This window comes from Lonchura striata, chromosome 2 (assembly GCF_046129695.1).
Source record: "Lonchura striata isolate bLonStr1 chromosome 2, bLonStr1.mat, whole genome shotgun sequence".
In the NCBI taxonomy this organism is placed as follows: domain Eukaryota; kingdom Metazoa; phylum Chordata; class Aves; order Passeriformes; family Estrildidae; genus Lonchura; species Lonchura striata.
In genome coordinates, this window is record NC_134604.1 from 27,902,786 (window position 1) to 27,925,875 (window position 23,090).

Consider the following 23,090-nt stretch of genomic DNA (forward strand, 5'->3'; position numbering starts at 1 on the left):
GCAGGTCTTAGTCCCTGAAAAAGCTTTGGTGTGGTGAATTTGCAGTTCTCTTATTCCTAGCAAGATCAGTATGGGAAATGTTTGTTGATAAGGTGGAGCTAGAGCTCCCTCTCAAAAGTGATTGCTTGAAACCAGACAAAACTGAAAGTAAGCCACAAGAAAAATGGAACACTAAATTGGATAGCAAAAGTCAGTTTAGGAATTAAAGTCTTTGGAGTATAGAGGGCTGATCTCTTTGTCAAAGCCAATTGACAAGAAATTTTTACTGTGGGCTGCAACAGCAGAGGACTTCTAGTGAGATTTTTGTATTCTTGTGGAAAAATGTGTATAGATAATCAATATCATGTTCTACATAATGATAGCTTAAGTTGCACAAAAGCAGCTTTTGTAGATACCTATCAATTTCGAGTTCTGTTGCCTGTCTTTGGCAAAAAGGAGCTGGGTCACTCAGCAAGAATAAATATTTGCCTTTAAACATGGTTAGTTTGACATCATCTCTTTCACAGGCATTTCTTCTCTTTCCATTTACTTACTAATCAGTTCAGTTTTCAAGTTACAAATGAGTGCTAAGATGTAAAACATGTAAGCTGTGTAACTTTACCCAAGCTACTGCCTTACATTTTTATCACATATTAGGATGCAAGTATATATCATATTTAAGAGAAATCCATCAGCAAATTTGGACAAGAAAGCCTCCAAGCATTGTCAGTAGCTGTGAGTATATCTTGTCAATGCTTGTTCTAATAAATCAGTATTCTCAGAAGACCTCATACAGCTCTTGCTTTATCTGTACAGTCACTGGCATTTCCTTGGGCAAACCTAAATTCTAAATCTGTTTACCTACTCTTTGAAAAGTCGTAATCCTTCCAAAGTATTAAAATTACATCATCAGAAGTCTGTTAAAAAAAACCTGGGAGGTTGTTTAGGGTTTTTTCATGTCCTCCTTCCCCCTCACTTTGTCAGAAGAATGTCAGAAACTTTCTGTTTCTGAACAGAATGTCTAAACTTTATATTTCTCTGCCATTCCTTGTGACTTTCTGGTAAGAATGATCTCATTTTTTTTCTGCCTTTTGCAAGCACTAATCAATTACATCCTTCCTCCCTTGTTATCTTCACATTTCTCCCTTCTTTTAAATATTTCTCTCCATCATAGTATGTTTGTGTGTGTGCATGCATTTGTCTTTTCCAGTCTGATTTTTTGGGCTTATTTAGCAAATAAATTGTGGTCACACAAAGCATCCCTTAATAAATATATATTCATTTGGAAAGGTGATAGACTCTTGAGTTTTCAAGCTTGGAAAACTCCTGCTAATTTTGGCAACTTAAACGTCAAAAGGAAATATGCAATAACTGAAAACAAGCAGTCCAGTTTCCAAATTTAGAATCATCCCACTGTTTTCCTAGACAGACATCCCAAGCAACATGATGTTCATGTGCACTGAATTCAAAAGGAGATAAATAACACTCTTCCCCAGTTGCTCCAAATCAACCTTTTGTAGTTCTGTTCTTTTAAATATCTTAAAATTAATCTGGGTGATAATTTCTATGCTGAACTTGGAAGAACAGTGCTTGGTAAAAAAATACTTCTCCCCCCACCCCCTCCATTTAGATCAGTAAATTTCCTTTAATAAAAACTCAAATCAGGAATATAGAAGTGCAGGAACAGTGACCATGCAAAGATGATCTTTATATATCAAGTCTTGGAGACAATATAGGATTACTGAAATGTGACTTTTGGAATTAAAAGAATAGATAAAGCTTTTATGCTACTGAATAGTCAGTAATGTTTGTTAAGGTTTCACAAAACCAAAGTTAACTACATCTCCATGTTTTCCCAAATATTTCTGTTTTGACATTCACATTAGTAAGAGTCAAAGGCTTTAATTAATTGGTGGTTTCCCTTTTTCATCCCACCTATGGTTTAAATACTTAAACTTCAATATGGCCATATGAGTGATATCTCCAACTGCTGAAAATCACTGTGGGGAGAAGCTCATGCTATTGATGTGTGTATATACTGTGAAGCTGGATTTCTCCTTGTTTTGCTCCAGGTTTCTCCTCTTTTTTGCTCATCTTACATGTATGATAGATTGCTCTGCAAGAGCTGTCTCTCCCTAGATGAAGCCTATCTTAATAATTAAAATTATAATGAGGACTTCTCCAGGAGGCAGAATGGATGGCCTGCACTGTATCTTGCTTCCTCTGCCCAGTTTGTTTCCCTGCAGGCTTCCTGCCTCACATCACACTGCAGAAGCACAAATTAGATGGAGCTTAAGGCATTTTTCTCATTGTCTTGAGCAGAGAGCAGGGCCCTGGTGCGTCGTATCGTGCTGGGCTGGATCTGCAGCTGTTACTGCAGGCTTGCTTCCTGACATGAGATAACAAAACCAGCAGGTCTTGCCAAAGATCATGGCAGTGGGAAAACTGAACTGATAACCATCCAGCCTCTACAGTCTCTGCCAGGTCTCCTCATGCTGTAGAGAGGGATTTTGGTTTTTTGGGAGCCAGCACCCCCAGCAGCACCATCATGCTGTCAGTTACCTGGGGGAACCAGATTTTCTTCATCTGTAGCAGTGCTTCAGTTCTTTCCAAAACCCTCAAAGGAAGGCAGAGCTCTCAGTCTTTTTAATTAGAATTGCCAAGGAAATGTGGAAGTAGTTTTGATCATTCTTGATTCTTGTCCAACAAGAACTGGGTTATTCTGAAATAATGCTGTATTAGTATGGTAAGTTCTGTAACAGTGTCCTGCTTCACTGAAACATGCAGATTTTCAGTAATTGGCATGAAAAAACGAGGATCCTGGGAGATTTGTGGTATGTCCTGTTTTTTTCCCAGCAGTAGTCAGTCTATTCTTAAAATGCAAGTGCTCTTTGGAACTTATTCAGTATTCACTAACTACGTTTTCAAACCTTTACTCATCTTTTAACCCATCTCAACTAATGTGGTTATAAATTTTAATGCAAATAAAAAAAACGCTTCTTAGAGCTATGTTCATCAAACATGAACATAATTTGTATAACACAATCTGCAAGTGTCTGTTTAAAGTGGCAAAATGATAGTTCATTTACACCAAAATGACTTCCTGAAACACATTTTAGCCAGCTGCTGGTTACCTGTTTCATGTATACTGAATGGAAGGGCTGATTAACTGTGGTCTATATTGTACTTTATTTCAAAGTCAGATGGAATAATTATGTGGCTCAGGAGGGTTCTAAAAGTGATAAACGTAGATGTCATTTAACCTTTATCTTGGATAAGAGAAAAAAAAACACCTCTTCCATGTAGCTCATTGCTGAAATATTTTCTTAAAAATGACATGAGTTTTATGATAGTAGAAAATAAAACTATTTAAAGTTGACTGATACTTGAAATGCCTTTCAACATAGGCATATTTATAGTGTCAATTATATGGAACTAAACCTAAGAATAAAACTTGCCAGATGATGAATTGAAATTTTGTCAAATGCTAAATTTACTTCAATTAAATTCTTACATTTTTCTAATTTTAGTAATTCAAATTTGAATAGCTTCATTGTCAGTTTTGGCTTGTATCGATAACACGTGTTCCTGTGTGCTTTACACGACCATTCTGCTTAACAAATTAAATTCTAGATTAACATCTTTCTTTATTAAGAGCCAAAATAAATATATTGAGTAGGAAAAGAGCTGAATATTAATATAGCCTAAAGGAAATTTATAGTTCTATCATTTGTCTGTTTTTTGAGGCAGGAATTAAATTATTGCCTGGTAACATTCTGAACTTCCTTTTAATACGTTTTTGAATGTGAAGTTCTTTTCTGTGTTGTACCAGAGACCTCCTGGAATCATCCAATGCTAAATAGATGATAATAGAGCTGAAGCAGTGGATGAATTTAAGGAATTGCTCATCAGCTGACTAACAAGCTGTGAGCAGTTTCCTGTGGAGTAATGGAATTATTTAATATTTTAGGCAGCACTGCTCTGCCTAAAAAGAACATGGTTTATGACCTCAGCATCTGTATTATCTTGTGGTTGGATAAACACTGAAATGAAATTATTTCTATTGGCACATTTGTGTTAAAGGGCACATTCCTTGGAACAGTGGCAATATTCAAACACTCAAGCAAATTAATCTCTACATCACTTGCCACTTCCAAAGCCTGAGTCAACATCAGATGCTGTCTTTCCCAAGCCTTTCCCTATTAATACATGTGTGTTGGTGCAATTTTTTTCTGACCAAAATTCCCTTGCAATATATATCTATCTAAGTATACTTAGATCTCTCAGTTAACGAAAGTGATCTGTGATGCTATGCATGGAAATTTTCTGACATATTACTTTATAAGACAAAAAAAAAAAGCATCCTCAAACCATGCACTTTTACTTTAGAGCCTCGGGGTTATATTTGCATAGTATTCCTTGCTGCTTATTCCAGTATAATCAGAAAATTTAACAGAATGGTTATTTAATTTATTTGTAAAATTGAGTTCAGACAAGAAATATGTCAATCAGTATATAAGCTCTTCTCATCATCTATTATTGGATAATCACCTCACTTTCATAACTATTGACTGTCTTGATAGCTAGTAGTCTGGAGATTTTCAGGGAGTAAATTGCTTAAAATTAATTCTAGGATTATTTTGTTGTTATTTTAGCAGGTAATTGTGAATTGATCTTTGAAGAAAAGAAGTTGCTTGTAGAAATAATTTATTTTGTGTTGAAAGGTGTCTCTTAAATGCCTTATAAAGATGCTCATATTTTTTCAGTATAGAATAATACCTAAGTATAGAATGCTCTCACTTTTTCAGTATAAACTTTTCACTGTTTCAGTTCAGTGTTGATTGGTTTATAAAAGCAGTTTTGGCAGGGTCTTAGCAGCTGATAAGAGTAAAATGTAGGGCATTCTTATTGCAGGACAGAGCACAAAATTTCCCAAGAAAACCAGTCATGTTCTCCTGATTCCCTCTGCTTTGCCTTTGGAGTAACACAACAGTGTGCAAGGCAGTGTTAGTCTTAAAATTCTGTAATTACTCATGAAACACAGAACTCGAATTGTGTGGGACTCATTGCTGTGATGTGTCTGGCATGAAGAATTAGCAAGAAGTAATTGCGACAACTGTTAATTATTCTATCACCTTTGAACAATGAAGTTCTTCTTTCCCCTGTGTGTACTAGCCAAAACAGTGGAATGATTTCATGTAAGAGGGAACATTTTCTCATCATTTGCTCCCATCTCCTATAGACTACATAATTTGCCATAGGACCTTCATCACCTTGTTCCTAGTCTGGTTGTTGGGGCTGGAAGTAGTATTTGGGAAAACAAGCAGTCTTGCTTTAAGGATTTCCAGTAATAGCTAAGTGCTGTCTCTGTTTTACAGAGAAAAGATAATGTGTATCTCAAGCTCTGTCACTATATGGATGAAGGCTTAATGTATTATTTTATTTGTCTAACTTTTCCATAGCAACTCTGGGAGGAACTAATATTTGGGAAAATGTATTTTTATTTTTAGTTACATTTACTTCAACTGATCTTTTGACCTTTTCACAAAAGACTGGTTATGAGATCACTTTTCATTCTATCCTCTTGTCATTAGTTCTTCATAACTGGCAGCTATGAAGAAAATCTGCGCCTTGTGATAACTGTTACTAATCCCTAAAAGTTCAAGAAACGTTAGAAAAAAATCTGTGTTGAAGAACAATATGAATAATATTAAGTTTTGACCTTATGTGGAGTATATAGTCTTTAATTTTTGCTTGAAGAGCACATACAAAAATTCATGAAGCTTTCTCTAAATCTGTTATCAGCAAATCCAGTGGCAGAGTGTACAAAACCAGGGAAAACAAATACTAACACAACATTGGTGTTTAAGTTTTAAATGCAGTTAGGTTTAGTATGAAACCATTGTAGATGGATGCATTTTTCATCAGTGACTGCACATGTGATAACCTGCATCTATTATGTGTCTTCTGGGTGTGAGACCCACACGGAGCAAATATTGTGTTAAATATTAATGCCTGAAGGCTGAGAAGAAAAGCAAATCAAAATGGTTGAGTTAAGGCTACCTGCTTGGTTTCTTTGGTAAGACAGAGTGTGTTAGACTGCCATCTGTGCCCATTGCAAACAGATGGGCAGCAAATAGTATGATTTGCATAGTCCTCTTAAAAGGCAGTAAATTGAATCAAATGCTGTGGTCTTATCAGTTTTTTTGTCTATATCTCTGCAGGTTGTTGCTCAGGATCTTGGTTATGTTCAAGTCACTTTCTGGCTTTGGAACACACAGCCCTCTCATTTGTGTTGGTTTAGTTTTCCATAACCTCCAGTGTGCATTAGGGCAAGACTATTATTCTGTCCCAGCTTATTCTCTCTGCAGCTTTTTACCAGATGGGTTTGTAAACAGATACCTTCCTCCTATTCCTTTATTTTTCATGCTTTTAACTGAACTGTTGTCTGCACTGGCTCTGAAACACTGGCACCTGTGAATATAGTTAATTATACTCTTCACTCACTTCCATGGATTCCAGTTTTCATTAATTTTTGCCTTTCTTTGTTTTATCTGTATGTGTCAGTGAACTTGCTGAGGTTTATGACTGCCTGGGAAAGAAGAGGAAGCCCACTGTATATGCAACCTTTTTTTTTTTTTACTGCTGCATGAAGTACAACCTCAGAATATAGATTCTTCAGTGTAGATTCCTGGCAATATGGAGCTTTTACAGACTAATAACTAAATTACTTCTCTTTGTAAGTGAATTTAGCACTACAGTAGTTTCTGTTAATCACTCTGTGTGTGTGTGTGTGTGTGTGTGTGTAGGCATACACAAAAGGACACTTAAAATTATCTATATTCCACAAATGGAGTGTGAAATTATTCCCCTATGAACATGTGAACTAGGTAATCATGAAGGTCCCTTCCAACCCAAGCCATTCTATGATTTTGTGTTATTTGTGAAACATTGCCAAAGTCAGTTCTTCTGAGTAACTGCTTTTCATGATGTACTACTTCAGGTTTAGGGTTGATTGATTTCAGTCACATGTTGACTGTATTTGTATTCTGATAATTCTCAAAATGACAAAGACCTTGAAAGGCAATCTTGTTCAGAAGAGAGGAAAATATGTAGCCTTATGAATTTTGCTTATTCCCATGGTGCCTGCATATACTTTGGAAAATAAAATGGCTTCTAGTGTACAGAGTTGCCATTAAATACAAGCTATCTATAAGCTATAACCTGGAAGAAATTAAAGATTTGCCAAAAGCAAAATATTCAGCCAGTAAGAATAATAATGTATATTTAAGTGTTCCTGAGATTGACTCTTACATAATTTGTATGCGTGAACAGAGAAATCTATGTCAAGAAAAGTAAACAAGATGAAGGTCATTGTAGACCAAAATCTCATGTTTGTTTGTGCCAAAAAAGTTCACATTTATGAAAGATTCCACATGCAGCATCCTAAGATAGCAGCCAAGTGCAGCAGTATTTCACCTTTTCATAGTGAAGAGAAAAAAAAAGAGCTATTTATTTAACCAGCTGAATGAACTTCAGACATAATGAAGCTCATTGTAAAACTGAATCATTCTATGTTCAAAACAAAACCCACAAAGATATTGTTTAATGAAGCAGTGCCCAGTGAATCTACAGAAAATAGAAGGCCATAAAGGTAGGAAGATGTTGTGTGTCCTTCATAAGGAATTCAGTGAGCTCAGCTGCAAGCAGTTGACAGAATCAGCTGCAGGCAGTTGACAGAATGGAGCCTGTTAGGGAGTGCTTATTTTTTTGAAGAGCAATGGAAAAGTCTCAAAAACGAAAGCAAATATGATTTTCCAATTTGTTATTGTAATAAATAAGTGGTACACACATGCATTAAAAAACTATATTGAATATAAGAAATTACAAAATGTAGTCTATGTTTTTACATTGTATTAAAGAAACCATTACCAAGATGATGTGTGTGGCCTTGGTTTTGAGACTTAAAAGAAGCTGAGTACACATTCTAGACTATGTATGAAAACAGACAAGAACTATTCAAAGCTAAGAAAATTGCTGGTGACATGAAAGTAAAGGAGCTCAGAGTTTTTGCTTTTATTTATGAAGAAGATAGATAAGATACAGCTTTCAAAGCAGGAAATTTCTGCTAATATGAAGGTATTTAACTTAGCATAAAAAGATGTAATGAGATGCAAAAGCCTGAAACTAAAGCTAAATATATTGATTCCACATATAGCATGACATTCTTAATAGTGAGGATAACAAAACACTGGAGCAATACATTTCAGAAATCAAAATATAGAATATCTCATGTTAAGAGAGTAAAAATCAGTTTAAACCCCAGTTTTGTACTGAGGACTTAGGCATTTATTTAGGACTTAGGACTGTGGCATTTATTTGTACCAGAATTATGCACTGTCCTTAGTAGAAAATTAATGTGTATGAGACATGGAGAGACTCCATGAGGGAACTGTAAAAATATGTATTCCAGGAACTGAAAGTAGCTATGTTCAGAACTGCAACTCTAGGTGCTAAAGGTGCTGTTTCCATAATTGTTATCTTTTGACAAGATCTGCCCTGTGAAAAAGATACAATTGACAAACCTTCTGGTTGATTTAGGTGGTCAGTGGTGTGGTTGAATTCTTTGATCATTCTAGTACTTGACTATTTAGATAAATCCATTGGTGCTTTTTAAACTGATAAATCACTCAATTCAGTGGAATAAGTCTTCTGCAAGAAAAAAGCTGTCCTATATTCAAGTTACACCCCAAGTCAATTCTGCACTTGGTTTATGTAATGGAGTAACACCAGCCCACAAGCATCTGCTCTTAGGGTGCTGTATAGTCCTACTCAAACATGTACCAGTCAGTGCAGATCAGATGACAAGGACTCAGAGCAGCAATGCTACTTTTGCAGCACCCCACAATTCCCAAATGTTTTAAAGGAGAGGCTGTAAATGGAGATTTCCCATTCCTGTATGTATCATTTTAATAAAGCAGTAGATGCGAGACCATGGTTTCTGCTCTAATGTTCACTTCTGTACATAGACTGTTCTTAGTAATGGAAAAAATTAGTTAAGTACCCAAAAAAAGTTAGAGCTGCTTGTTTACATAGTTTGGTGTCATTTTCTTCTATGGAAGAGTTTTGGTTTTGAAAAAGGTGCTATATGTGATTTAGGAGTTTTTACTTGAGATATCTGCTATCTGCCTTGGAAGAAGGTTCTTTATGACACCATATCTTCACTTCCTTGCCCCTGCAAAGAGGAATGAATCACACTGCAGTCCTTGTTATTGCTTGAAGATTTAATCTCGCACTACTAACGAGTCACTGTCTTCATGAAGGAAAACATGTCCTACCTCATCCCATTCTGATCCTAAGAAGTTAAATACCTGCTGCAAGTGACACTGGCCTCAACTTCCTGAGTCATTTCTGTAGTAATCTGCACTTTTGGTTCTCAGTGAACACCAAGGACTTTCAAGTCTTTGGATTCCATTACTACTAACGTCTGAGAAGAATGACACGCATCAGGTCTGTCTGTATCACATAGTAAAAATGAATCATGGAATAAAAAAGCTGTGGGGTACTGTAGAAAGTGTTCACAGATCATGCTATTAAAAGATTTAGTCATTGTTACCTCTCATCATGAATGTAATCATTCACTGACAACTTTAATTTCTAGGATGTGAGAGTGTAAATTCTTGGTTACTAATGTATTATGCTGTCATGGAAGTCTGCATCTTGGAAGATGAATCCAAGTATTGAAAATTAGTCATCTTAGCAACTGATTTTTTCCCAAGTAATTATAAGCTTTGGAATATCAGGATGTTGAAACACCCAGTCAGAAAGTGTTGCATACAAGTGAATGAAGAGCAGAAATCCTATTTCACTCTCACAGATCTTAAAACCAGGATTAAGTGTAGTTTTCAGAAAGAACACTTTTCTTTTAGAATGTTAGTACTGTCACACTTTCACTGCTTGATGTATGTAATTCTAATTCTACTTGTTTTGCTCTAGATCCCAAAAGACATCCAGACTTAGTTTCATCTTTTTTCCTTTTATGTATAAATTAGGATAATCTGGCATGACTTTGAAGGCCCTGGGAGATTCAACATAGTGATAAGAGAGAAGATAGTGACTAGCTTTTATTCTTGAAACTCATGGTGTCTACTTTGCAGTATTTATATTTACTGAGCCCCCCCCCCCCCTTTTAATATCCTCAGAGATACTCCATTCTCCCTGATATAGAGAGAGTATATATAAATATATGTACTATATATATATATATATATATATATATATATATATATATGAGCAGAGTCATCATTTAATGAGAAGGCAAAAGTAAAAAGAATAAAGTCAGTCCTAAGCCTGACCTATAGGTACTTCTTCTGCTGTATGTCCTCTTGTAATACACTGTTGTGAAAAGATTTGATGAGGTAAGGTTGTACTTCTCCATGCTTGGCAGCAAAACACAGAATTTGCAGAAGATGGGCTCAAGTGCCAAGAACATATGCCAAGTCATCATATCTCTTCAGCTCCTTCTGCTGGAAGGGCCTCACTGCAGCTCCCAGAATGTTTGAAAACCACCAGCAGTCAGTGCTAATGCTGCTATTTAAGCATCAGTTCTCACTTCAGGGCAACTGGCCAGATGAAGCAGACAGCACAATTTCTCTCTTATTTTAGTAATTTGTGAGTACTTTAGTAATTTGTTTTTCAGGGTGAACACTGATGCATATAAATGTGAATTTTTGGAGAGTGCTTTGTTTGTTTGGGATATGCTGAGTGAAATAATCTACTTTGCTAGGATGTTTCCTAGAAAACTGACTTAGCATGATACTGAGCTGATGCTGAGGGGTGACAGATGCTTAATCAGGACAATGCAGCTGTAATTTTCATTAAGAACAATCATTAAGTAGTGCCATGTATTTGCACTGAGTATTAAACTCAGATTAAAAGGAAAGCACTTTTCTCTTAAAAGTTCCAGTTAGCTTGAAATCCCAGGTGGATTGGTGACTTGCTTGGTTGGTTTTGGTACTTTCTCTCACATTACAAATGGTTGTTAAGTGTTAAAAAAGAGTGCCACAAAACAGTCATTCAGAATGGAGCAGCGGATTACCATCAACACTTAGAAAGTGCCTTAGACTACAATATATCTTTATTGTCCATTTTGAATTTGTTGTCTAAAAGATGCAGATTTTTATTATTTTGTTAGTTATTATTGTATCCATGACTACAGCAGCAAATGCAGTTATTTCTTTTTCTCTGCCTTGCTGTTCCGTAATGTAGTTACGGTGTGTTATACACAACTTTAATCTATAAAGCTCTATCTCCATCTTACAAATAGAAAAATGAAGGCTCAGGTAAGAAAAAATACTTCTTTCTCCCAAATGTTAACCACTACACTAGCTGACAAAATCAATAGTAGAGTTCAGGTCTCAGGGGAAGTGGTATCCATTAAGCTGCTTGTTTAACAATTGAAAGAGCAGTTGTTTCATACTTGGAACTTCTAAACCTCAAATTTGCTTATTAATGGATTATACTTTCTGGAGGCCAATATTAGAATGGTTCACTGTACATCTTTCTCCTGTGAAAAGGGAAGTAAAGATTCTGACATTTACCTGCAGCTAAAGTGAGTGGGCAGTTGGCTTTTTTTGGTCAGGGTTCACAATATGCTAATATGATTGTATATTACAAGTGGATCAAGCTCTATATTGTAAAATATTGTTTCTAATAATAATCCTGATATTTCTAATATGTGGTGTTTCATAAGTTTCACACAATATGGTTGCTAATAATTTATTTCATATTTCTCCTCTTGCCTTACTTTCGATCTTCAGTAATTTTCTGGAACAACAGTTTCTTGCTAAAGTCTCTGACTCAGATGAGAAAGGCCATCATCCTCTAAGTTAAGGAGATGAAAATTTAGCATGCACAGAAAAAAACCTGAAGAGAACAGATAAAAAGCTACATTCATTATCTATCTATTCTTAATAAGTACAAAAATCTGGTACATTCATGTGTTATATAAACCAGTAATGCATAAAAATAAATTTAAGATGCATCCTGCTGAATTTATATGTTAATTCATGTACTTTGTTTTACAGGAAAAAAATAGGCTAGAATAGATCACTCACAATTGCACATGTTTCAGGTTGCTGATGTTGGTACTGCAATTAGAATAGTGGAATGTCAGCATGAATTCTTTTGTTTTACAGAAAGCAAGAAGAATTGAGGTTAATTAGAGTTTAATTGGTAGTTCTTTCTTTCCCTCTTTACTTCTGGTGATAACAGGAATGTTAGAATCCTTGACTTTGATGACAACAGATTGGGCAGGCCTGGTGTTGATTGCTACTGCCAACATGAAAGTGGTGCTGCAGTTCTGCAGCTCCAGTTCTTAATCAATGAGGTAAGGACATAATTACTCAAAAATTTAGTTGAATAAGTCAATTCATGTTATTGTAATTGAGTGATATGACTTCTCCCACTGACAAATTGTGCCAACAAATAAGTGGTGTACATCCAGAGGACATTCAACATACAGCCTTTTAGAAGAATATTTATGGGACTGCACTCAGGGAAGAGTATTGCCTTCCTATAATCAGTTTAAAGTACTGAACAAAAGACAGTCAATACATGAATGTGTGTAAAATTATGTAAAATCCATTAAGTTACTAAATATGCTGCACAGTTCTGGTTCAAATAGAAATTAATAAATGAGCTAAATCTTTCTATTAAAATATATTGATGGTTATTGACTGAAAACTCAATAGTTGGGGATATGCCATTACATGAAGCAATTGCAGGGATCATCAATCAAACCATCATGCTTAGTCTCTCTTTGTCAAAATCAAATTTAGACAACATGAAGAATCAGTGCCAGATTATAGCTTGCTCTTTGTAGAAGGTTTTGAAGCTGGGAATAGGCCAGAAGACTTTCTGGTGACTACAATCAGAGGGGTTTTTTCTGAGCACCTCAGAAGTTGTCCAAATCTTAGTTCAATTTTGATTAATTTTCTCCCATGACATAAGGAAACACTTTTGACTTTTGCAAGTCCTCTTTGTAAATGGGGAGACCTTAAAACTTCTCAGAGAAAGAGTTTTAGTTTTATGGGTTTTTTAAAACCTGAAAAATATTTAATTTTTTGCTACACCTATTTGGAGAAAGTAAATGAAGCACAGACACTGAGGAGGGAGGACCAAAACTTTAGAAACTGTCCGGTGAAATTCATAAGAGGAATGCAGGGATGAGAACAGGAAGGACAAAGTTTAAATCACTAATCTTGCTTTTCATTGGGTGGCCAGCAAACCCCCTAATACATTGGATTAATTTGATTTCCATGGTGGACAGTCTTTATGACTCTTTGGGAGATGAGAATTGAAGTATGCATTACACTGTATTTGAGAAGTCTCACCTCCATAAATTTTATTTGCATAAGTCAACATTGAACATTTGCTAGGATTATAGAAGTTTATCAGTCAGTCATAGATTGTAGGAACTAATGTTTCTTGTTACATGCTTCTCCTTCCTCAGTATAAAGCATCACCTTGTTTTTGGGTAATCTGTTCCCCTCTGTCATGGTAATTAACAAGGGTAGATCTGTGCCTGGCCTGATCTGCAGTGTAAGTATAGTAAACCACTGCAGGAGCTGTAGGGAGCTTCCCCTACAAGTAATTTTCACATGTCATCAATATTCTGTGATGAGGAGAAAGGCAGTTAAAAGTTCACTCCAAGTTTCTCAGTCAGATAGAGGCCTGGGCTTTGAGAGATGACCATTTTGGGGACACCACAAGCAGAACCAGTCTTCAGAGTATTTATTTCTGATCTGTGATAAAGATTCTCTCCTTCTGTCTACATCTCTTAGTTCTTCTACATCCTGTCCTCTTGCTACCTGTCCCTACTTTCTCATTTGCATCCTCTTTTCACAGTTCCAGTTTTGAATTTTCATTTTTTTGAATTACCTTGATATGACTACTAAGCTGTGTTTGGCACTGTCACGTATGTGCCCATGCATGCACTAATCCCTTTTTTCTTTAGTTATGTCTTTGACACTCACCTTTTTAAGTAAGTGTTGTCTCTTTTCCATTTTGTTAATATTTCTGCTAATGTGGAAGACTTGAGAGTTAGCTTGTGTAACCTTGGTACAAAGCTTTAATTTGAATATTAAATTGATGGAGTTTTAATTTAACTTTGGCTGATATTGTACTAATTTGAAATGTTTACATTTACCAGATCAATTCAATTGTGTATTATTTGTGGTAGAGTATTTTTGTTCTAGAAGAAAATTTTTCATAAACTGCCAGTTTTACAGGTAGATCTTTAGCAGTGAGAATCATGTAAGAATAATACAGAGCCTGCAGAAAAATAACGTGTTGCTGTGTTTTGTGTCTGCTCTAGGGTGCTTTGGTCAGTGCGTGTGCAGATGATGCACTTCATTTGTGGAATCTCCGACAGAAACGACCAGCTATTCTACATTCTCTGAAATTTAACAGAGAAAGGTAAGAATACATGACACACAGTAGAGATCTCATTGCAAAAATAATACTTCCTGGATTTCTTATACTACATTTTGCCTTTCTACAGGTGGATATAGTTTTGCCTTGAATATTTTTCTTTCAGGTTTGTTTCTATGGAACAAAAACTTCACTTTCTCTTTCTGCAGCTTTCTCAGGACTAGAAAACTTAGTCTTCTTTTTGCCAAAATGTTCTTCATTTTACTTCTTTTTGCATGAACTGCTGTGAACACTAATTTGTTTTTTCTTCAGACTGGACACAAGCACTCACTTTTGGCTGAACTGTTGTTCAGTAATAGACAGACAGAGTACTTCAGCTGACTGTAGGAGGGTAATAATTATTTTCTTTATCTTGAAATAATTTTATTTTTGTAAAATACTGGAAGTTAAGTGGAAATAGACTGTGAATTTGGGAAACTCTGATAAGTGTAAAGTGAATCAGAGTGTTTTTCTAAATTTTACTTTATCAGTACCTAATTGTAGAAATCCCTACTAAAAAGAGATTAAATGAGTGGTTGTAATTTTTAAACTCAAACAGGAGCTGAGCACTTCAATCTGTATTTAGTCACCCAAGTAAAACCTGATAGGATGTTAGGGAACTTCAGTGCTACACATCTATTAATAGTGAGAAAAAGTTCCAAGTTTCTCTTAAGGAATTAGGGCAGTAGTCAGGAGACCAAAATTCAGTGCATAAATGCAGCAGTGGTTTTTAACTGGAAATTTAACTCATATTTTCTTTCTCTTTGCATGTACATTCAGTGTTTATTAAGGTGCACCAGCTTTTTTTGATATTTATATATTTGCTTGTGCAGTGGGAAAAGATTCCAGTACTTCACCAGAGCTATGAAGTGAACAGACTCATCAAATCTTTAGCTGCAGCAAGTCTGAAAATTATTATGGAAATACATTTTTCTTTGTTGTTTATTATCTAGATAAAAAACATATTTCCACTAAAATGTCACTGAGGGTCATAATTTGTAGTGGGAAGGAAATATATAGCCTGATTCCAACGAGTTTATAGCTTATAGCAAAAGTGTATCAAGTGGTTTGGGACTGTGTGAGGGAAGATGAAAATGAAAAAATAGATGTGCATTTCTAGCTGCTTCTGGACAGTAAATTATCATTTTACATATGGTGAAATGTTTGAATCTTGGTATTCTCATCAGGTAGGTGCATTATTCACAATTTGTCATTGATAAATCTAAATATCATAGAAGCAATTCCAGTACATCTTGGTCGAGCTCTCCCAGTCAGCAATCTGACACACAACCTAACCAATCATTGCTTATAAGAATGCAGCCTCTGTTCATCTCTGCCTTCTGTTCAGAGATATTAACCTGTTATCTTGGTCAATATTTTGTCAGCATTTCTTGCTAAGAGGAACTCACACACATTTGTGCTTTGCTAAGCACAAATATTTGTCATCACATTTACCTAATTTTCTTTTTTGTCTGACACCCTAAAACATTGAACAAGATATTTGTATGCAAGTTGTTTAGAATACTGGAAAACTTGGCTTAAAACCAAATTTTCTCTAATGACATTTTTGAATGAGGTGCAAGTAAGATCTGAGAACATAAGTTATTTGTAACAAATGCATAGCTAACTATACTGCCTTTTATCAAAATCTAGTATGTTGTGAACAAAAAGTATATTTAAATAGATATATAAATATACATAAATATATGTTTATGTAATATATATACAAATATATATAAATATATAATATTTATGTATATTTTGTGTAACTGGTTCAATTGCTGCCATTTAAAGAATTTTTATTAGCACATCAGAGTCTGTGAAGCAAATATCCTGCAATATGATGTTGTCAAAGAAGTAAGTCCAGTCTTAAATTAAAAAAGTTTTCCATAAATATGAAGATATAATATTGTAGGCAGTTCATTCCTTCTCAGGGTTCTCTAGCACTGCCCTAAAATTCTGGTTGTTTTTTGTTTCATTATTATTCAAGCACTTAGCTTCAGAATGAAATTTCTTCATTTTTATTATATTTTCTTTTTACATCCATATAAATTTATTTTAAATCATCTAACTTTCAATTTTCTAAGCTCAATTACACATTTAATATGTAAAATGCAACGTAAGCCTCTGGGCAAGTAGCAAAAAAATAAGGCTAAAGCTCTAATTAACCCTCTCAGTTTGGAACGTTTATATGCCTAATAGAGCTAAGCCTAAAAGAGAACTTTCATTTTTTTCTGAATGTTTTTGGTGTTAGAGGACAGAAGCTCTAAATTATGGAATGCTCAGAGAAATAGTGAATGAAATAACAATTTCCCTAGCTATATGAAATCTATGACAAAATGAATGTAAGGGGAACTTGAGAAGCTGATGTTGCGATAAGATCAGTATTGATTTTCTTCAAGAAATTCAAAGGTCTGGCTTCCAAAAAATAAGGTTTTCTCACTTAGGAACAGTTAAAAATAGTTTCTTTTCATCCTCCCCTCTCCTCTTGCAGAGGGGAGTTAAGAGAAAGCAAGATTCATATTGAATAGAGATTATTTTGTCTTAAGTTTGTGAACCAGTGAACAAGCTGGTTTTAAAATGTTTCTTAAATGGGGAGAAATGCTTGTTGACAGAAAATAGGTTTAAAATATTTATGTATGTCTTCAAAAAATACTAAGGTATTGAAAGATGCCATAGGGAAGTGTTAAAAAGTCAAAGGCTTGTTCTTATAAGATTATTTCTAATATAACTTAATTTTAGATTTAGGTAGCTTTCACAGGGCCAAACACATAATTGTTCAGGTGCATTTTATATATGAAAATGGAACATGTGAATCCTTCAGATTTTTCCATTTGCATGTCTCTCTTCGGGTTTAAAAAAAAATTAATTTTATTCATCCAGTATGTTTGTCTCCTTGTTACACTGTTTGGTTTAGTTGGTTTTTCTAACAAATGGCAGATTCACTTCATGAAGTGATACAATATAATGCACTTAAAATTCTAATATTTTATCTGCTTGTGATGATGAAGATGATTTTGTTATTCCAAGTACTTGTTTTATTTGACTTTGATTAATTCACATTCACGTAGAATCAATTTATTCTGAGTTTTTTTGGTATTTGGTGCATGAACCATAGAGCTGTAGTTTCTGTTAGACAGATGAATGTCACTTAATTCTTTGGCTATTACTCACAATGCACCAGTCATCATGTAGTTGAGTTGTTTAATTTGCCATTTGCTCCTGCTTCATGACATTTAAGATTTCAGGATAATGGACTCAAATCTGCTCTTTAGCAGTGTTTCTATATAGGTTTCTGCAATTACTTGAGTCAAGTTTCCCCAAGTGCATACATGCATATATCCCCTCTCTCCCTCCCACAAAAGTAAAAATGTTTGTTCTTTTCCTTGGATATTGGTAAAAACATAGTTGTAAAGAGCAAAGAACACTTAAAAGTAGTATACTTTGACTTAATAGGTAAGATTCAGTATTAAGACACTGAATGGTTTATGAATAATAATTCACTAGCAAAGTGCACTTTTACAGCTATTAAATCAGAATGTGCAGCTTCTCCAGATTTAGCTTTTTCTTCTTCTGACTTACTGTTAAACCAATGATGATGCAGCACAAGCAATAATAATTCATAATTCACTGTTCCTTGACTAAGTGTCTCTTTGGAGCAAGTGTAGAAGAAACACTAAAGAGACGTAATGGCAAACAGATATTTTCTGGTTTACCGCATAATGCTCTAGACTTTGTTGGACTTAAGCTGATTATATATTTTTGCCAAAATATATATTTATTTTATATGAAGTAATCATCTTAGATTTCTATAGCTATAATTGGAATGTAATACAATGCATTAAGAACTTTCAAGAAAATACAAATGTAAGCAATGTGTCTCAGTGCTTGGCTCCATACCAAGAGCTGTAATGATAAGACAGTTACTCAAAGACATGTTTGAAAGTAGCATATGGTTGATAATACATGATTTATGGTTTCTCTTACAAATAGGGTAGACAGGTAGAACATTTTAAACTCTGTAAACATTCTATAAGAATTGCCTCAGTGTTTTTAAGGTCAAAATTGTGGACACCTTCCATATGTTAGTACCTCTTTTTCCTTCTTGATGTCATAGGAGATGCCAGATTGATCTTCAGTAGGCATTTTAGGCAAAATAAATAACTCAGCTACTGGAACTAGACACTATCTCAATCTTCTGCAAAGAACATTAGGATTAAGCAAAACCACTGGAAACTATTATAGGTCTTCATTATTTTTAACATAATCAGAGCAGATTTCAGCAAGTACAGCTTTAAATATACAGCAGCTTACAGATTCTCATTTAATAGAAGTGCAGCTGGGTGAGGAAAACCAGCAAGGATTGCAGTGTGAAATCCAGGTCCTATGAGCCAGCAGGAGCTCATTTCACTTATGAGCACAGTTCATCTCTTGGCATTCTGAAGCTGAACTGGCTCAGGTGTGCTCACTGTCACAGGGGACAGCCCTCCTCTCTTCCTTCTCTCAGCCATTGCTGACTGCTGAGTGACAAAGGAGCCCACAGTTCTGCAGCAGCTTAGCCAGTGACTTACAGCAGCACACCTGAGCACAGTGTGGCACAGAGTGTCATTAAATCCACCTGCATGCACTCCTCACTACTGGCAAGACAATGCCACAAGTGCCCTTCTGAGGGGAGTCACCAGGTGACACAATCTGTATAACTGGCTTGGAGACTCTTAACACTTTATTCAGTGTTAAATTATGCTGGCACAGAGCAAGAGGAGCCTTTTAAGTGGGCGACTTTTGGAGCAGTTCTGTTAACTGTAACTCACTATTAATTAGAAATTTGACTCCTACAGTTGAGATCTTGAACAAGATGATTGAGAGTATTACTCCAAATGCTTGGAAACAAATTAAAACAAACCAAACTCAAAACAACAAAAAAAGAGTGTTTTTAAATAAGGTAATTTCTTGGATCTATATTCTTTCCAGACAGTAGGAATCTTATTTGCCTTACTGTATCTTTGCAGGGTTTTGTGTCCTGTGTTAAGTGCATTTTAAATACTTTCTCCTTTGCAGATAAACCTCATCAAAATGACAGCAAGAGGCTATTGAGTGAATACTGGTGACTGGCTGTGCAGTCACAGCAGTACCTGGGTCTATTCATTTGTATTAGGGAACTTGTGGGTTAGTTAAAGTAGATTCTCTGCCTCACTGCCTGTTCAAGGAACTGGATTCCTGTGATAGCTTGCCTGCTCATAAATGAACCTCCTGGTTAATAGTGTATAGCTGCAAACTCTGTTTATGTACTTTCAAATTAGTCAGAGGCTGTCATCAAGCAAGGTTTTGTACAGTTGCATGGTCATGCTATACAACAAAACAGATTGTGATTATATGGTATGGTCTAGCATTCAACTATTGCAAAGAACCATGGAACCCAAAATATAAAGCAATGTTTCACCATAAAACCATGCCAGTTTCTGGAAAGAATGTAAATTTTCTCAGATGGAAAAAAATGAGGAAACCAAAAGAAGCCATGTGACTGGCATTCACTTCCACATCCTGATGAAGATTTTGCAAAACATTCTTCTGGGGGTTTTTGTTTGGGGTTTTGTTTAGTTGTAGTTGGTTTTGGCAGTGGTTGGTTGGTTGGTTGGTTGGTTGGTTGGTTGATTGGTTGATTTTATATGTGTAGTGTGTCTTGCATCAGCATTTTTCACTTTTGAAAGAATGGTGATTGGGGGTTTCAAAACCCAATGTTTTCATGCAATTCTTGAGCTTGACAAGATTCCTGAAGCTCTTAAAAACCTTTAGGGGGCTATACCTTAGTGCTGCAGGACAAGAAAGCTAACTTTGTCAAATGTCACTTCAGAAGCACAAAAGGCTGGAAAGATTCTTCAGTGAGACTGACCCAAATCTTGTTAATGTATTTATTTACCACATGCCTCTGCTTTCTGTGTTAAAATAAAAAAAAGAGCATTATTTTTTCACATCTTATATCATATTATAGAAAATTTCATATTGCACTTGACCTGTAGGATCAATGAGAGCCATAAGCTCATCCGGAAAAGTGTCATGCAACCCAGTTGAAATGAAGACTATCTGGGTTATAAAAAAAAATCAAGCAAAAGCATTTTGGGGTTTTTCTGTCTTCAACACAGGTTAGCTAAACAATCAGCAAAGAGCAAAAATGTAAAAATTAGATTTGCTCATTGATACCAAGAATCATAAGGTTTGATTTGATAGATTTTTGAGACTTCAATCTACTGAAATAGAATGAAAATTCAATGATCATTATTCTTTGTGACAGACATGTGAGTCTTCTAGTGGAATGGAGCTGAAGGGACCTCCTCAGTCTGGTTCCCTCAGTTGCACACCAGAGAGCTCATATACCTCCCTTTCTTAAATGAACAAGCCGACGATGTTTGGCATTAATGCTTTGCCAGTCCCTTATGATCCCAGGAAGAAAGGCACTCTAGGCCCTAGAAGTTAGCATTCAAAATGCTATTTATTAGAACTAGCACTACAAAGAATGGCACAAGAGCACAGGGAATCTTGCATCCCTGTAGATGCTGGGAGCCCTGAGTTGGGCATCGTCACACAGGCCTTCAGTCAGCAGGTAACCTATCTATAAAGTGTCACCCCATTTTTGTCATCCAAGTTATTATAGGATTTTCTTGTAAAGAGACAGCTAAGTGCATTATTCCTACTATCAAACAGAAAGGACATTAACACTAAAACTTCCTTCTGCACTGTTGGTGCAGCCACCAAGTGGGAGCTGCCTGCAAGCTTCTCAGTGACACCAAGCTGGCTGTGTCTGTCCAGCTTCCGAGGGGTACGTGCAGCTCCACACAGGCTGGAGACCACCCTGCTCATGGGCCCCTGGTGCCTACTTGGTGTCACTTGTGTGTGGATCACCAACTTCTCCACATGTAAAAGTCCCCCACCCAGGATCTTGCACTGTTATATAACTACCCAAGCTGAAATCCACAGTTTGCTCTGCAGGAAAATTGTTCTGTGTTGGTTTGGGTTTTGGTTTATTTTTTTTCAAGATTCTGTATTTTCCTTTATAATTTTTTTGTCTTCATTACTTTTTCTTTTCTTTGGGCCTTTTTCCTCATATCAGTTTTCTCTGAGCTGATGATTCATCAAGGAAACACATTCTAGATAGGGTCCCATCTGTGCTGTGGCCATTGACAATACCATTTTCATTTGTAATCTCTGCAGGAATATGTTTACTGATGCATTCAAAAATGGCATCTTCATTTCATGTGGCTTCATCTTACCAGTGTTTGTGGTCTTGCTGTGATTGACTAATACACCCATTACACTTCTTCTCTGATGTATATCTAGGGATATTCTGGCAGGGAATTTGCTGCTTTTCAGTGCAAGCCTTCAATAGCGGAAGCAAAGCAAGACAAAGAAGATTGAAGTTATCTTTTCCCATCAATTCTGTATCATGAGCTCTAACCCTAAAGTGGAAGTTCTTTGAAGTTTGAGGCTGTGCCCTTTGCATTTTAAATTTAATTCAATTTCTTGTACTTTACTCATGCAGATTGTCCTTCCTCTGTAATACTGTGTCCCTCAGAGGTTTCATTAGTATTAGTACCAAGATCAATTGTGAAATTACAACATCTGTAAAACTAATTATTGGGAATCTCTCAAATATCCAATTTTAAAAAATCCTTTTGCAGTAAAACCAAGTGTAAATTATACATTAAAAATATAATTTTATAGTGATTTTTTTTTTACAAGTGCTATATTGAGCATATTGACATATGCTTTATTACTTATAACTGGAATATTCTGGATAGCCTAACTTTGGTGAACCTACCTTGCATATTTTACTATAACTTTCAAAATTTTTCCTTTTGAAGGAAAAACATTTTGAAGGACTCCAAACCTTGGTTAGTCTGTATTTTTAAGAATAGGTGAGCAAGTAGTAATAACATTACAGTCAGAACATCAGAGATAACATCATGGCTTAATTTTATCAGGTTTAGATTTTTATGCTTACCATCTTGGGTGGGATTTGTAATGCAATCTGCGAGTTGGTGCCACTGCAGAAAAAGTGCTGCAAGGCCTTAAGATGGCTATTCTAAAACCAGTTTGGTTTCTTTATGCTTAAATTACACAAGGGTAAATGTTACTCTAAATGAAGATCACAGAAGTCCTGGTCATAGTTTTCATTCTAGAATATTAGAAGGATCTCTCTTTATATCCAGATCCAAATTTGAATTCAAGACTCTCTTTTCTTTCTAAATGGTGGCTTTTACAGTCTCTTCCCCAAAGTAACTTTTAGTCCATCAGGATTCTGCCAATATTATTATCACTGGTTTCATTTCAATTTAAAAAGTCCTTAAATGCATTATGCCACAGTATCTGCCTTTATATGTGTTTGTTAAACAACTTCTCTGGGGGCAAAATGCCTGATATGCTACATGTGAATTATTCTTAGAGCTAGCAGCTGTCTTTGAAGGGCAGAAAAGAAGAGCAAAAAACCCCTGAAAGATGACTTACAACCAATCACTTAACACGTGCACACATGAAACCATCATGTTCCATAGAGCTGCTGAAGAAAAATGTATAGCTGGCACAATTACCTGAGGACTTAACAACAGCACAGGCCCTCTGACCTGACAAACCCCACTTTTCTAATC

The 23,090-nt window shown here is 35.6% G+C and overlaps 1 protein-coding gene across 6 annotated transcripts in view; it reads left to right on the plus strand.

The window, feature by feature from the left end:
* The window catches only part of STXBP5L (syntaxin binding protein 5L), a 182,436-nt gene that overhangs the window by 53,094 nt on the left and 106,252 nt on the right, over positions 1 to 23,090 (plus strand). For all 6 annotated transcript variants that reach the window (XM_021549139.3, XM_021549140.3, XM_021549141.3 and 3 more), the window contains exons 3-4: positions 12,286 to 12,367; positions 14,357 to 14,457. In XM_021549139.3, coding sequence (XP_021404814.2) covers positions 12,286 to 12,367; positions 14,357 to 14,457 — 183 coding nt within the window. The remainder of the gene's footprint in view (positions 1 to 12,285; positions 12,368 to 14,356; positions 14,458 to 23,090) is intronic.